This window comes from Panthera pardus, unplaced genomic scaffold, assembly GCF_024362965.1.
Source record: "Panthera pardus isolate Hobbes unplaced genomic scaffold, ASM2436296v1 HiC_scaffold_17, whole genome shotgun sequence".
NCBI classification, from domain to species: domain Eukaryota; kingdom Metazoa; phylum Chordata; class Mammalia; order Carnivora; family Felidae; genus Panthera; species Panthera pardus.
Window position 1 is genome coordinate 88,046,352 of NW_026526732.1, and position 17,798 is coordinate 88,064,149.

The following is a 17,798-nucleotide window of genomic DNA, read 5'->3' on the forward strand; positions in this document are numbered from 1 at the left end:
AGAATTTTATTATGTTTGGTATGCATTATTTAAACTATAAGGGAAATATGAGCAGGTATTTAATTCAATAACTTTAGTCCAATGCTCCAATACCTTGGAGATCAATCCAAAGTTTACATGCACTTATACTACCAAGGATGCATTTAGAAAGATATCAGAGAATTTTCTTTGTCCTAATGATTAAGAGCTGCTACATTAGTTGGTGAGCCTTAGGGATGCTAAACATTCTCCTCTCCCAAGACAGTCCCACATAACAAAGAACTGTCTTACCCAGAATGCCAATAGTGTCCTACCGAGAAAGACTGAACTGCTGAATATTTCCCTCTATATCAGGTTCATATTTTCCAAAGTGAGCTTGCCCATTTTTTGGCAAAGCTAGCACAGAAGAAATTATTAAAAGATACATTTACATCAAGATATTTGTGATATGCAAGAATAAAGACCATTACATTGGCCTTTTGAATTTAGTAGCATTTCTAAATTCTTCCAAATTTCTTTGACTTGGAAAGTAGCTGGAGTGAGCTGGCCCATTGGGTTTATTCACTCTGTATTCCAGCAGAATGTTTCTCAAGTTAGAATCCCCACCATGGCTTGACTTTAATTCAAATTGAAGTCGCTAATATAATGCCCTGCATTCTCTAAGAATGTGTACCTGTGCTTATTGAAAGTCGGAGTGAACTGTCATAAATGCTGAATGATTTTAATTTGCAGAGTCAGTTTATCTTAGCATTGAAAAATAGGCAATGACAATTGTGGCATGATTTAGTGGGAAAATAAGAGACTTTTTGGTCAAACATGTAGGGTTAAAAGCTGATTTCACCATTTTCTAAAAGAAAAAAAAAAGTCGCTTAATTTCCCAAACCTTTATTTCTTGCCTCTGAAAATAGGGATGCTATCACCCCTTGCTCTGGCTAGCCCATAAACTTAGAGAAAGGATCAAATTTCAGATTCTTGTGGAAACAGTTTATGAACGATAACACATTAACAATACCACCATCAATGATGCAATAGCAGAGCACTGAATTCTTCACTCTTAGTGAGAGTAGAGGGGACAAAAGAATTTTCATTACTTTTTCTTGTTTCTCCTTAGTCATGACTCCTGAATATCTTTGGCAAAACTGAGGAAGGGAAAATAATATCATCTACATATTAATTAAGTAACCAAGTGAGAAAAGTTAATGTGCTTTGTCTTGCTTTATGATGTACCTAATGAGCTACATTAAACAATTATGGTCCTAAAGAAATGACACCCCTGTGATTGAGGGCATGCAAAGAACTCTTCCAAAATCCTTCTCAAAGAGGAAAGGTCACACTGCCCACTATACTATGTACTCTCTTAACAGGTTGGTCTTAATCAGGTTTGGAAATCCTACAACAGCTGCCAGAACACTGGGCATGTAGTAGGCACTCAAAATATATGTGTTTATCCTCAGTTTTTAAAAGTCTTAAAAACTGAAAATAAACTGAGGGTTGATGGGGGGTGGGAGGGAGATGGGTGGGTGATGGGCATTGGGCATTGATGGGCATTGATGGTTGATAGGCATTGAGGAGGGCACCTGTTGGGATGAGCACTGGGTGTTGTATGGAAACCAATTTGACAAAAAATTTAATATTAAAAAAATTTCAAAAAAACCCAAAACAAAAAAACAAAATATATGTGTTTATCAATTGATTACATCTGCAAAGCCAAATCACCTTGCTTTCAGACACTGTAAGAAAAATTTCCAAATTTCTAAGCTAATGTAAATAGATTTCAGATTCCAACACCTCAAATCTCCAAGTTTCATTGAAGTGTTTGGATAAGTCCCTCTCTATTTCAATTCCAATGTTATCTTAATGAACTTCTAAAAATCTTTGTTTTTTTCCTCTCTCTCAGAGAGCCCACATGCATGCAGCTTGGTTATCTTTTGTAACACTATCATTAATTCCTTTCGACACTCCTACATTTTTCACAAGATAACATTGTTCTCATAATGAATGGTCAAAATCTTGATCTATTTTTGAGTTTTCAATGATGTCAAGTGCCAAACTGCATATATTTTACAACTGCAATATCAACCTCTGTTATCCTACTTTCGGCTCTAATTACTTATATTTTAGACTATTATAGTACTTTCTCAGTTTTTAAAATTAAAACTTGGAAAATAATTCCTGAGAACTTAACTGCAAATATTTACTAAGTCCTGGGGATTCCAAGAAATGGTCTTTGATCTAATGAAGAGTATAACAGAAAAAACAAAACATAGGCAAAGGCCCCAATATGATCCAATTTATAGAACACACTGTGACACTAATCTTCATTTAACACAGCTCAGATGAATTCTCCTCCATGTGTTCAGAGGAGGAAGGGCAAACATCCTTACATACAGCACTTTTCATACTCTGGCTCCAGCTATATTCTGTTTTGTTATCCCTACATCTCCTTACATGCAGCAGGAATATTACAAAACCTAAATGAATGCTTCTATGTTTATTATGCTTTCCAAGTTCATAATCTTAATAATCTCTTTGTATAAAATGATAGGACATCATAGTGATGAGGACTTGGGAATGTATTCTAAACCCATCCTTTACAGATAGAGAAGTGATTTTCTCAGCCAGTGATCCAACTGGGACACAGTGGGTTCTGGCTTTCCACTCCAGAACTCTTACTCTGATACCAGGTACCTCCACTAGTAGGGAAGGGAGGTGAATCAGAGGTTCTGTTTAAATGTATGGGCCCACAGTTGTGACATCCAGTGTCTTGATGCACTGTAAGGAACTAGAGAAGATGCAGAGACAACTCCAGCTACAAGCCCTAAGTACCAGTTCCCATTCTCTCATATAGAAAAATCATTTCAAAGGGGAGAGGATTAAGAATGACCCTCATATGAAATATGTGAATGGGGTTTCTCAAGAAGTAAACAAGAGAGTAAAGCAGTGGGGGTCAGAACCTCAACCCAGTGTTGACTCTAGGGTTAATTCCTGGGGTATTTCTCTTTTGGAGAAAACCCCTTCCCATACTCAGGTATCCCTCTTACTTTGTCCACAAGCCCCAGGGACTGTAATGATCAGCTTCCCTTCCCACCGTAGTGATCTACTGCATACAAGATGGTTTCGTAACACATCTAAGACATTAGGGACCAAATCTAGCTTCATTTTTCTTTTTCCACAAAGCAAGTAGTGTAGCTTTCTAGAACTTTTCTAAAACATTTTTATGCAAGTGGAAAAAGAAAACTAGGAAAAAATAATTCTCATGGTGGTCACTTTCCCCAGTAAAGTTAGAATATCTATAATAAATGGTGATTTTGAAGACCAGAAGATTGTTCTATATTTTAGAGAAAACCCATATTTGGGATAACCTTCAAATTTCATCATAAGAATCAAAGTGAAGCTCAGGGGATAGGGGTGGGGGTGGGGGAATGTCTGTTGTCTTAAGGGAAGGAAAAGGAGATGCTAGGACTTCCAGATGTTACAGGCAATAGTATCCCCAAGGTTGATGAACTGGAACACACATACACAAGTCTCCGTCCCCTTCTCCCCTTCTTTTCATCATTTCAATCCTACCCATGCAGAACCTTCAGTGGATGGAGCTTTGGTGTAAGATGAAGAGTGACTGTGGGTAATAACATGGGCCATATGAAAATGTATATAGGAAGAGAAAAGACAGAGAAAGGAAGACTAGAAAAATGCAACCCAAAAACAACAAAAAAGAAAGCACTGTTAAGGATGACACATAATACAAAAAGGCAAGAGGCCACCGATAATGACACTAAAAACACAGAGCTTTTACTGAGCCATGTAAAAAATTGTCTTGATTCTTGATTTTGCCCTGATTGTGGCTGGTTCTGTCACTGATAGTAAAGTCTTAATACCATTAGATAGTCAACACATTTCAGTGGCAAAATGTAAACAGAATATTAGAAGAAGAAAAAAAAACAACAGTTCGGCTTACATTTTGTCCATTAATGCCAGCCAGACCTGGATCTCCTTTTTCTCCTGGTTTACCCTAGAAAGAAATAATTTATATAATGAAAAATGTTATATCCTGAGATCCTTTACTAAGAAAAAACAAGAGAGTTACATTGTTTAGGTATTTATAACAATGTGATTACTTTGCTAATCCCTTGAAAGAAACATTTATTAAAAAACAATTCTGAGTCCTAAAACCAAAGAGAAGTTTAAAGGTTCAAAGAAAGGCTGCATAAAAATGATTAAACGGTAGAAATAGAACAAGGATTATTTATTTTCTTCTATAAGCAACAAAGAACTTTCTGGAGGGCAATTTGGCAATATGTATCAAGAATTTTAAATCTGTTCATTTAATTTGGTCCAGCAATTTTGCTTCTAAGAATATATCCTAGGGAAATAATCAGAGATGAAAAGTTTCAGGCACTAAATTGAAGAGTGCAATGCTATTTATAATAGTAAAAAAAAGAGAAACGTCCTAAATGTCCAGTAATAGGGAACTATTAAATAAATTATGGTATATAGATACAATGGGATATGATGCAGCCATTAAAATCATATTTGTGAATTTTATTTTATACTATTTAAAAATTCTTATGCTGTAAAAAGTAAGACACCAGGGATTGACAAATTCAGTGAATACATGTTACAAATACCCATTCTTATTACTTTAGTTACAAATGTTCAAAATGGCCACTAATACTATTGTTTATAACACATACCCATAGTGACACATATTTTTGTTTGATTATCATCTGAAGGATGGATACATTTATTAGCAAATGCTGCATATCTGTAGCATAATTTTTTTAAAAATTAAATGGCTATGTATCTACCCTTCTAGCTACCTACTTGCCTACCAGCCTATGCATCCACCTACTACGGAACTTAGAAACAATATTTTGTTTCAAATATTTGTTTCAAACCAGAACAGTAAAAGTGGTTGATTTATGGATTCTGTGATTATGGGTGATTTTGTTCCTTCAGCATACTCTTGTTTTTCAATTTTTTAAAAACAAAACACATGTATTATCTATATAATTAGTAAAAATATCTAAAAATAAAAGAATATATTATGCATATAAAGAACTCATCCAAGTCACAGTCTATCACATAACACAGTGTGTGTGTGTGTGTGTGTGTGTGTGTGTGTGTGGGTGTAGTAATAGTAGTAATCTCTGCTTTGTGCCACTAGGATGCTTTTTATTCTCAATTTATTCTGTTGTTCTTCATTGTTTTCCTACAATGAACACTATTATTTTTATCCAAAACAAAAACTAAAGAAAAGAAAGCACCTGACTTTACAAGATAATACATTAAAAACTCTACTAACAGAAATACACACGCACAGTCCCAATTATCTAAGACTATGTATTATTACTATATTGAAAACACAGGATATGAAGTAAAAGTAACTTGATTACTGGAGTATAAGAAATACATATAATATATAGGATAAACAAAACTATATACAAGTACATCGAGTGAAATAGGTTTAAGTTAGAATAAAGATGAAAAAAATTTTACATTTATATATTCTTGAAAGACAGAGAGAGAGCACAAGTGGGGGAGGGGCAGAGAGAGAGGGAGACACAGAATCCGAAGCAGGTTCCAGGCTCTGAGTTGTCAGCACAGAGCCCGACGCAGGGCTTGAACTCACAAATCGTGAGATCATGACCTGAGCTGAAGTCGGACGCTTAACCGACTGAGCCACCCATGCGCCCCAAGCTGAATATTTTAAACTGAAAATGGAAGGGTGAGGAAATGCTCTAGAGCTGTGCTGTTCAATGTGCTAGCCACTAGCCCCAGGTGGTGATTTACATTTAAATTAATTAAGATTAAATAAAATTTAAAACTCTGTTCTTCAGTTGCCCTAGCCACTTTCAAGCACTCAGTGGTATCTACACTATTGGGCTGTGCAGATTAGAAAACTTCTGTTATTACAGAAAATTCCATTGAACAGTGCTGTTCTAGAAGATGTCATATATGCCAGAAAGCAAAATAGGAATTAAGAGACTCAGAAATACACAGAAGAAAATATCTATCTAGTAAGGGGATAAGAGACAACATGGTGTCTAGATGGTGACATAAAATGTGTTCAGCACATGTTAATAGAATGAATTGAAATTTTTGGCACAAGGAGACAATATAATTCCAAAGATATCATCATTAACTTTCAGAATGTAACTCAGAATGAATATAGTCTGTATTCAAAATTAATGGTTTTCACAGGAGGAAAAATAAACAACTCTACATATTAAAGAGATATGTGCCTATAAGGAAATCTGCAACCTTGATAGAGGTAATAAAAGTTAAATAATAATCAGAGAGAGAACAGAGTTGATGATCTGATGGGGTTTATGCTGCATGGCAAGAGGATAAGAGATGTTCCAGAAGGGTAAAGAAGAAACATGCTGCTTCAATTTGATCACTGGCAAAAATCTACAATGGATTTTAAAAAGTATAATTATATAAAAAGCAATAACAGGGGTGCCTGGGTGGCTTAGTCAGTTGAGCATCTGACTCTTGATTTTGACTCAGGTCATGATCCCAGGGTCGTAGGATCAAGTCCTGTATCGGGCTCTGCACTGAGGATAGAGCCTACTGAAGGTTCTCCTATCTCTCTCTCTCTCTCTCTCTCTCTGTCCCTCTCCCCCACTCCCAACACCCTTCTTGTAAACTCTTTCCCTCTCTTATAAAATAAAATAAAATTAAATTAAATTAAATTAAATTAAATTAAATTAAATTAAGAAAAAAAGCAAGTACAGGCCATTGTGATCAAATAAGGTGGTTCACAAAAAAAACCAAGTCATTTACTTTTCATTGTTACCAAATCCTTCTATAATGTTTACTACATGTCAAGCATTACTTTAAGCATCTTATAATTCTGTGATAATCCAGCATAAGGATATGACTATTACTCTCACTTTACACATGAAGAAACTGAAGACAGAGAGGTTAAGTAGCTTGCTCAAGGTCACACAACTAATAAGAGGCAGAACCTGCCTCAGCACGGCTCCAGGGTCTGTGCTCTAAAACTATTAAGCTCATTTGTTTTTGAAACCGTCCAGGGATGATAAAAAAAATTCAGTGTATATCTGGATTTCTGCAAAGCAGGAGGCAAAGTCTCTTCAAATGCTCCTCAGAGCAGGAAACAGAAATATGGCCCAGGTAATACTACTATTGGTGAGTATGTAACTGGGAGAAGAATGGTACCCAATAGATCTCTCCCACTCCCTCACCTATATGATGGTCTCTTCATCTTGGCATTATTGACAATTCTTTGCTGTGAGGGCTATCCTGTACATTGTAGGATGTTTAACCTCAACCCTGGCCGCTACTCACTAGAGGCCAGTAGTCAGTCTCTCCCCCAGCCTGTCTATGTTCAGTCCTGACAAATAAAAATGTCTCTAAATATTGCCAAATTTTCCACAGAAGGTGAAATTACCTTCAGTTGAGAACCACTGATACATTATATATTATGAATATATATGCAACAGATGCAAGACATGAAATGTTACAACAGACTGAAACAATATGCTATAATGAACAATATAAATTTCATTGGGAATAAATGTGCAATCATGCATTTAATTCTGGATGGGTTAAAGAGCTGACTTGAAAATAAAAATATTAAAGGAACAGAAAAAATATAAAGTGAACATAGCTCAGAGCTTATGGTGAGTATGGTGCCTCTAAGTATGGAACCAAAAGAAGAAAATCATAATAGAAAAAATATATTTGACAAAATAATAATTATAAACTTGTAAGAAAAAATAAACTAAACTAAAAGGAAAATGATGAGATGGGAAAAAGTATCATATGGTGGCTTAATAGTTAACATTATTAATATGCAAAGAGTTTTGATCACTTATAAGAAAAAGAATAATATCCAACTGGTAACTGAACATAGAACAAATCAGACAATTCACCATAAGGAATATAAAAGAAATGTTACTTGTGGCAATGAGAAAGAATGAAATATGGCCTTTTGTAGCAACATGGATGGAACTGGAGAGTGTTATGCTAAGGGAAATAAGTCATACAGAGAAAGACAGATACCGTATGTTTTCACTCTTATGTGGATCCTGAGAAACTTAACAGAAGACCATGGGGGAGGGGAAGGGGGAAAAAAGTTATAGAGAGGGAGGAAGCCAAAACATAAGAGACTCTTAAAAACTGAGAACAAACTGAGGGTTGATGGGGGGTGGGAGGGAGGAGAGTGTGGGTGATGGGTATTGAAATAAATATATAAATAAATAAATAAACAAACTAGCAAACTTAAAAAAAAAAATGTTGCTTGACAATTCATGTTTTACCAGTATTAATTCATCAGGTTATATGTTAGCACTAGATGAGTTCTAAAACTTCTCCCTTGTAGATCAGAACAAATACTGTTAAAATGTCTACACTACCCAAAGCAATCTACATATTTAATGAAATCCCTATCAAAATTCCACTAGAATTTTTCACAGAGCTAGAACAAACAGTCCTAAAATTTGTACGGAACCAGAAAAGACCCCAAATAGCCAAAACAACTTGAGAAAGAAAAGCAAAGCTGAAAGCATCACAATTCCAGACTTCAAGTTATATTACAAAGCTATAGTAATCAAGACTGTATGGTCCTGGCACAAAAACAGACACATAGATCAGTGTAACAGAATAGAGAATCCAGAAATGAACCCACAACTATGTGGTCTACTAATCTTCAACAAAGCAGGAAAGAATATCCGATGGAAAAAAGACAGTGGCTTCAACAAATGATGTTGGGAAAACTGGACAGCTCTATGCAAAAGAATGAAACTGGACAACTTTCTGACATCATACACAAAAATAAATTTAAAATGGATGCAAGACCTAAATGTGAGACAGGAAATCATCAAAATCCTAGAGGAGAACACAAGCAGCAATCTCTTTGACATCAGCTATAGCAGCTTCTTACTAGATACATTTCCAGAGGCCAGGGAAACACAAGCAAAAAAAACTGTTGGGACTTTATCAAGATAAAAAGCTTCTGTACAGCAAAGGAAACAATCAACAAAAGGGCAACCTTCAGAATAGGAAAGGATATTTGCAAATTAAATATCTGATAAAGGGTTAATATCCAAAATCTACAAAGAACTCACGAAACTCAACACCCCCCAAAAAATAATCCAAATAAATGGGCAAAAGACATGAATAGACATTTTCCCAAAGAAGACATACATATCTCCAACAGATACAGGAAAAGATGCTCAACATCACTCATCATCAGGGAACTACAAATCAAAACTACAATGAGAAGGAATTCACCCCAAAAGAAAGAGCATGAAGAAATGACAGCCAGGGATTTAACCAACACAAATACAAGCAAGATGTCTGAACCAGAAGTTAGAATAATGATAATAAGAATACTAGCTGGAGTCAAAAATAGATTAGAATCCCTTTCTGCAGAGATAAAAGAAGTTAAAAATAGCCACAATGAAATTAAAAATGCAATAACTAAGTTGCAATCATGGATGGATGCAGCAGTGGCAAGGATGGATGAGGCAGAACAGAGAACCAGCCATATAGAGGACAAACTTATAGAGAGTAATGAAGCAGAAAAAAAGAGAAAGGCAAAAGAGCATGATTTAAGAATTAGGGAAATCAGTGACTCGTTAAAAAGGAACATCAGAATCATAGGGGTCCCAGAAGAGGAAGAGAGAGAAATAGGGGTAGAAGGGTTATGTGAGCAAATCATAGCAGAAAATTTTGCTAACCTGGGGAAAGACACAGACATCAAAATCCAGGAAGCACAGAGGACCCCCATTAGATTCAACAAAAACCGACCATCAACGAGGCATATCATAGTCAAATTCACAAAATACTCAGGCAAGGAAAGAATCATGAAAGCAGCAAGGGAAAAAAAGTCCCTAACCTACAAGGGAAGACAGATCACGTTTGCAGCAGACCTATCCACAGAAACTTGGCAGGTCAGAAAGGAGTGGCAGGATATATTCAGTGTGCTGAATCAGAAAAATATGCAGCCAAGAATTCTTTATCCAGCAAGGCTGTCATTCAAAATAGAAGGAGAGATAAAAAGTTTCCCAGACAAACAAAAACTAAAGGAGTTTGTGACCACTAAAGCAGCCCTGCGAGAAATTTTAAGGGGGACTCTCTGAGGGGAGAAAAGATGGGAAAACCCCATATATACATACATATATATACATATATACATATATATATGTATATATATGTATGTATATATACATATATATATACACATATGAATAAATAAATACCAAAAGCAACAAAGATTAGAAAGTACCAGAGAACACCACCAGAAACTCCAACTCTACAAGCATCATAATGGCAATATATTCATATCTTTCAGTACTCACTCTAAACATCAATGGACTCAAAGCTCTAATCAAGACATAGGATAACAGAATGGATAAAAAAACAAAATCCTTCTATATACTGTTTACAAGAGGCCCACTTTAGACCTAAAGACACCTTCAGATTGAAAATAAGGGGATGGAGAACCATCTATCATGCTAATGGTCAATGAAAGAAAGCCAGAATAGCCATACTTATATCAGAAAATCTAGACTTTAAAATAAAGACTGTATCAAGAGATGCAGAAGGGAATTATATCATAATCAAGGGGGCTATCCACCAAGAAGACCTAACAATTGTAAACATTTATGTGCCAAATGTAAAAGCACCCAAATATATAAATCAATTCATCACAAACATAAAGAAACTCATCGATAGTAACACCATAATAGCAGGAGGCTTCAACACCCCACTCACAGCAATAGACAGATCATCTAATCAAGAAAAATCAACAAGGAAACAATGGCTTTGAATGGCACACTAGACCAGATGGACTTAACAGATATATTCCGAACATTTCATCCTAAAGCAGCAGAGTATACATTCTTCTCCAGTGCACATGGAACGTTCTCCAGAATAGACCATATACTGGGACACAAATCAGCCCTAAGTAAGTACAAAAAGATCGAGATCATACCATGCATATTTTCAGACCACAATGCTCTGAAACTCAAAATCAACCACAAGAAAAAATTTGGAAAGGTAACAAATACTTGGAGACTGAAGAACATCCTACTAAAGAATGAATGGGCTAACCAAGAAGTTAAAGAGGAAATTAAAAAAGTATATGGAAGCCAAAGAAAATGATAACACCACAACCCAAAACCTCTGGGACGCAGCAAAGGCGGTCATAAGAGGACAGTATATAGCAATCCAGGCCTTCCTAAAGAAGGAAGAAAGATCTCACATACACAACCTAACCTTATGCCTTAAAGAGCTGGAAAAAGAACAGCAAATAAAACCCAAAACCAGTAGAAGACAGGAAATAATAAAGATTAGAGCACAAATTAATGCTTTCGAAACCAAAAAACAGTAGAACAGATCAATGAAACCAGAAGCTGGTTCTTTGGAAGAATTAACAAAATTAATAAACCACTAGCCAGTTTGATCAAAAAGAAAAAGGAAACGACCCAAATAAATAAAATCAAGAATGAAAGAGAACAAATCACAACCAACACAGCAGAAATATAAACAATAATAAGAGAATATTATGAGCAATTATATGCCAATAAAATGGGAAATCTGGAAGAAATGGACAAATTCCTAGAAACATATACACTACCAAAACTGAAACAGGAAGGAATAGAAAATTTGAACAGACCCATAACCAGGAAGGAAATCGAATTAGTAATCAAAATCTGCCAAAAAGCAAGAGTCCAGGGCCAGATGGCTTTCCAGGTGAATTCTACCAAACATTTAAGGAAGAGTTAACTCCTATTCTCTTCAAACTTTCCAAAAAATAGAAATGGAAGGAAACTTCCAAACTCTTTCTATGAAGCCAGCGTTACCTTGATTCTAAAACCAGACAGAGACCCTGCTAAAAAGGAGAACTATAGACCAATTTCTCTGATGAACATGGATGCAAAAATCCTCAACAAGATATTAGCCAACCGGATCCAACAATACATTAAAAAAATTATTCACCACGACCAAGTGTGATCTATACCTGGGATGCAGGGCTGGTTCAATATCTGCAAAACAATTAATGTGATTCATCACATCAATAAAGAAAGGACAAGAACCATATGATCCTCTCAATAGATGTAGAGAAAGCATTTGACAAAATACAGCATCCTTTCTTGATCAAAACCCTCAAGAAAGTAGGGATAGAAGGAGCATACTTCGAGATCATAAAAGTCATATATGAATGACCCAACGCTAATATCATCCTCAATGGGGAAAAACTGGGAGCTTTCCCCCTAAGGTCAGGAACGAGACAGGGATGTCCACTCTCACCACTGTTATTCAACATAGTATTGGAAATCTTAGCCACTGCAATCAGACAACACAAAGAAATAAAAGGCATCCAAATTGTCCAGGAGGAGGTCAAACTTTCACTCTTCGCAGATGACGTGATACTCTATATGGAAAACCTAAAAGATTCCACCAAAAAACTGCTAGAATTGATTCATGAATTCAGCAAAGTTGCAGGATATAAAATCAACACACAGAAATCAGTTGCATTCCTATATACCAACAATGAAGCAACAGAAAGAGAAATCAAGGAATCGATCCCATTTATAATTGCACCAAAAACCATAAAATACCTAGGAATAAATCCAACCAAAGAGGTGAAAAATCTACATACTGAAAACTATAGAAAGCTTATGAAATAAATTGAAGAAGACACAAAAAAATGGAAAAATATTCCATGCTCCTGGATAGGAAGAACAAATATTGTTAAAATGTCAATACTACCCAAAGCAATCTACATATTCAATGAAATCCCTATCAAAATAACACCAGCATTCTTCACAGAGCTAGAACAAATAATCCTAAAATTTGTATGGAAACAGAAAAGACCCTAAATAGCCAAAGCAGTCCTGAAAAAGAAAACCAAAGCAGGAGGCATCACAATCCCAGACTTCAAGCTATTCTACAAAGCTGTAATCATCAAGACAGTATGGTACTGGCACAAGAACAGACACCCAGATCACCCAGAATAGAGAACCCAGAAGTGGACCCACAAATGTATGGCCAACTCATCTTTGACAAAGCAGGAAAGAATATCCAATGGGATAAAGACAGTCTCTTCAGCAAGTGGGGCTGGGAAAACTGGACAGTGACATGAAGAAGAATGAACCTGGACCACTTTCTTATACCACACACAAAAATAAACTCAAAATGGATGAAAGACCTCAATGTAAGGCAGGAAGTCATCAAAATCCTTGAGGAGAAAGCAGGCAAAAACCTCTCTTTGATCTTGGCCGCAGCAACTTCTTACTCAACACGTCTCCAGAGGCAAGGGAAACAAAAGCAAAAATGAACTACTGGGACCTCATCAAAATAAAAAGCTTCTGCACAGTGAAGGAAACAATCAACAAAACTAAAAGGCAACCGACAGAATGGGAAAAGATATTTGCAAATGACATATCAGATAAAGGGTTAGTATCCAAAATTTACAAAGAACTTATCAAACTCAACACCCAAAAAACAAATAATCCAGTGAAGAAATGGGCAAAAGACATGAATAGACACTCCTCCAAAGAAGACATCCAGATGGCTAACCAACACATGAAAAAAAATACTCAACATCACTCATCATCAGGGAAATACAAATCAAAACCACAATGAGATACCACATTCCACCTGTCAGAATGGCTAACATTAACAACTCAGGCAACAACAGATGTTGGCCAGGAGGTGGAGAAAGAGGATCTTTTTTGCATTGTTGGTGGGAATGCAAGCTGGTGCAGCCACTCTGGAAAACAGTATGGAGGTTCCTCAAAAAACTAAAAATAGAACTACCCTACGACCCAGCAATTGCACTACTAGGCATTTATCCACGGGATACAGGTGTGCTGTTTCAAAGGGACAGATGCACCCCCATGTTTATAGCAGCACTATCAACAATAGCCAAAGTATGGAAAGAGCCCAAATGTCCATTGATGGATGAATGGATAAAGAAGATGTATATATATACAATGGAGTATTACTTGGCAATCGAAAAGAATGAAATTTTGCCATTTGCAACTATGTGGATGGAACTGAAGCGTATTATGCTAAGTGAAATTAGTCAGAGAAAGACAAAAATCATATGACTTCACTCATATGAGGACTTTAAGAGACAAAACAGATGATCATAAGGGAAGGGAAACAAAAATAATATAAAAACAGGGAGGGGGACAAAATGGAAGAGACTCATAAATATGGAGAACAAACTGAGGGTTACTGGAGGGGTTGTGGGAGGGGGGATGGGCTAAATGGGTAAGGGGCAGTAAGGAATCTACTCCTGAAATAATTGTTGCACTATATGCTAACTAATTTGGATGTAAATTTAAAAAAATAAAAAATAAAAACAAAAACAAATCAAAACTACAATGAAATATCACCTCACATTTGTCATAATGGATAAAACCAACAACACAGGAAACAATAAGTGTTGGGGAGAATATGGAGAAACTGGAACCCTTTTACACTGTTGGTGGGAATGCAAACTGGTGCTGCCACTCTGGAAAATAGTATGGAGGTTCCTCAAAAAGTTAAAAATAGAACTACCCCATGATCTAGCAATTGCACTACTAGCTATTTACCCAAAGGATACAAAAATACTGAACTTAAGGGACACATGCACCCTGATATTTATAGGGGCATTATCAACATTAGCCAAATTATGGAAAAAGTCTAAATGCCCTTTGACTCATGAATGAAGAAATATGGTGTAGATATACAATGGAATATTACTGAGCCATAAAAAAGAATGACAACTTGCCATTTGCAACAATGTGTAAGGAGCTAGACTGTATTATGCTAAGCAAAATAAGTCAGTCAGAGAAAGACAAGTACCATATGATTTCATTCATATGTGGATTTTAAGAAACAAAACAAATGAACATGGTGGGGGGAAAGAGATAGGAAAACCATAAAACAGACTCTTAACTATAGAGAACTGAGGTTGCTGGAGGGGAGGTGGGTGAGGGGATAGGTTAAATGGGTGATGGTTATTAAGGAGGACATGTGATGAGCACTCCTTTTCATTCTACTACTGAATTCTGCTGAAATTCTACTACTGAAACTAATATTACAATATATGTTAACTAACTATAATTTAAATAAAAACTTAAAGAAAAAAAAGCTTCTTCATTGTAAATTCTACCGTCCTTCAGAAAAAAGCAGTGTCAGTTGTATATGCAAACAGGAAAAAAAGGAAAGATATTCAAGGGTTGCATACTTAATAAATCCCAAACAAAAGAAATCTGACAATAGTAACCAGCTGTTCTCTTTTTCTCCATTAAGAAGAAATTGAGTAAAAACAAAACTGTAGTATTAAAGATTTAAACTAGAATTAAAGAAAATTCATTTGATATCGGAGGTTGTTAGAAAGTAAATGCATCCAGATAATTTCTTAGTGTTTGGATAAGTTTAAAAGCAAAAAAGATTCAAAAACAAAGCCAACAGAACATCTCTAAAGTTTCTTTGAAAATACAATAAATCATTCTAGTCTGATGCAAACTTAAACGCAATCCCAACCAAAGGAAAGAGGATAATGGAAATTAGATCACATTTAAGATTTTTTTAATACCCATTCTTTGGTGAATCTTCAAAAACTACCAAAAGTTAATGTTCTTCCAAACAAAATTGTAGTGCTTTTGTATTCAAAATGCTACATTAGGTAAGTAATGAAACCCTTTTACGGAGTTTGAATTAAATCCATCATTATCCCCAATGTAGGTATTAACATCACTAATACTTCAATAGATACTCTCAATAATATATAGTAATTAGCTTCTACTCTATACAACTTATATATGTCAGACTCTGTGCCAAATGCTATACATAGTAAGGGCCTGCTTTAATTCTAGCAATAACCTTAGGAGGTGGATATTGTCATCCCCATTTATTGATGACAAATTCCCAACTCAGAGGACATATGTGACTTTCACATGGTCAAAAAACTCTTCCTATCATCTCAAGTTATTTGCTCCATTACTTTGATCTCAGAGGGATTTGATAAACTCTAATATATCAACTTTTTCTTTTGTGAATTTGCCTTTTAGCATCATTTCTGAGTTTATAAACAAATTTAGTTATTTGTAGATAAATGTAAATGGATAAATGTAAATTTATGGATAATGTGGGAGATATGGATTAAAATTATTTTTTTACATGAATGTCTGCTCCAGGAGTTTGTTGAAAATTATTTTAGTACATTTTTTGAAAATAAGTTGTCGTATATATGTGGAATTATTTCTGGATTCTATTCTTTTCCATTGGTCTATGTGTCTATACTTAAATGAACACTAACTTTCTTGATTATCTTTATGATAAATGTTGAAAACAGGTAACATTAGTCCTTCAGATTTTGTTTGGTTGTTTGTTTTCAGAGTTGCTTTGGCTATGTCAGGTCATTTGTATTTCCATATGACTTTAAGATAAGATTTTAATGTAATATTTGGTATGGTGGATATCTGTGTAAAAATGAACTTTGGTCCATAAATCACACCCTATGTGAAAATTAACTTGGATGGAATTTAGACTCAAATGTAAAATTCAAAACTAAAAAATGGTAGAGTATAGAAGAAATTCTTTGTGACATTGGGTTAGACATATTTTCCACTTTGTTATATAATTTCTGTATGTGTCATCTTTTTTCATTCCTTTGTTCTTTCTTTACTGCCTTCATTTTGTTCACAAAATATTTTAGCATACTATTTTAGTTTTCTCTTATGAGTATTTAGCCTTTTAAAAAGTAATTGCTCTAGCACTTACAATTTGCACTTTTAACTTATCACAATCTATTCTAGTGAACACTGGTTTGATTTCAGTAAACTATGGCAACTTTGCTCCAATTCAGCTCCATTTTCTTCCCCTTTCTGCATATTATTGTTGCCATATACATTACATATGACATATGCTATAACCGTATGTTATAAACCTAATAGTACATTGTTAAAGTTTTTTGTTAAAAATAGGCTTTTACAGGGCGCCTAGGTGGCTCAGTCAGTTAAGCATCTGAGTTCAGCTCAGGCCATGATCTCACGGTTTGTGGGTTCGAGCCCCCCATCGGGCTCTGTGCTGACATCTCAGAGCCTGGAGCCTGCTTTGGACTCTGTGTCTCCCTCTCTCTCTGCCCCTCCCCTGCTTGCACTGTGTCTCTCAAAAATAAATAAACATTAAAAAATTTTTTTAAAAATAGGCTCTTAGGGCACCTGGGTGGCTCAGTCAGTTAAGCATCCAACTTTGGTTCAGATCATGATCTCCCAGTTCGTGAGTTCGAGCCCCACACTGGGCTCTGTGCTGACAGCTCAGAGCCTGGAGCCTGTTCTGTGTCTCCCTCTCTTTCTGCCCTACCCTGCTCACACTCTGCCTCTCTCTCTCTCAAAAATAAATAATCATTAAAAAATATTTAAAAAAATAAAAAATAAAAATAGGCTTTTAAAAAAATTAATAGTGAATATAATCTATATATTATACAAACACATGTAAATATCTATCAGATTTACTACATTGACCCATATATTTACAATTTCCAGTGCTTTTCATTATTTCCTCTGGATTTTTGGTCTGAAAGACTCCTTTTAGTCACTCAGGTGGGTCATATCTGCTAGAAAATAACTTATTTTTATTTTATTTTTATCTGGAAATGTCTTTATTTTTGTCTTCATACTTGAAAGGCAGTTTCACCAGATATAGAGTTCTTAATTGACAATTTCTTTTTGAGTATGTCATTCTATTGCCTTCTGGTCTTCACGATTTCTGAAGACATTAGCCATTGTTCTCATTGTGGTTCCATGTACATGATTAATTGTTTTTTCTCCTGGTGCTTTCAT

General features: G+C 35.4%; 1 protein-coding gene across 1 annotated transcript in view; it reads right to left on the bottom strand.

Annotated features, from left to right (window-relative positions):
* The window catches only part of COL19A1 (collagen type XIX alpha 1 chain), a 345,794-nt gene that overhangs the window by 185,034 nt on the left and 142,962 nt on the right, over positions 1-17,798 (bottom strand). The window contains exon 13 of the mRNA XM_019417657.2: positions 3,935-3,988. Within this exon, the coding sequence (XP_019273202.2) occupies positions 3,935-3,988 (54 nt within the window). The remainder of the gene's footprint in view (positions 1-3,934; positions 3,989-17,798) is intronic.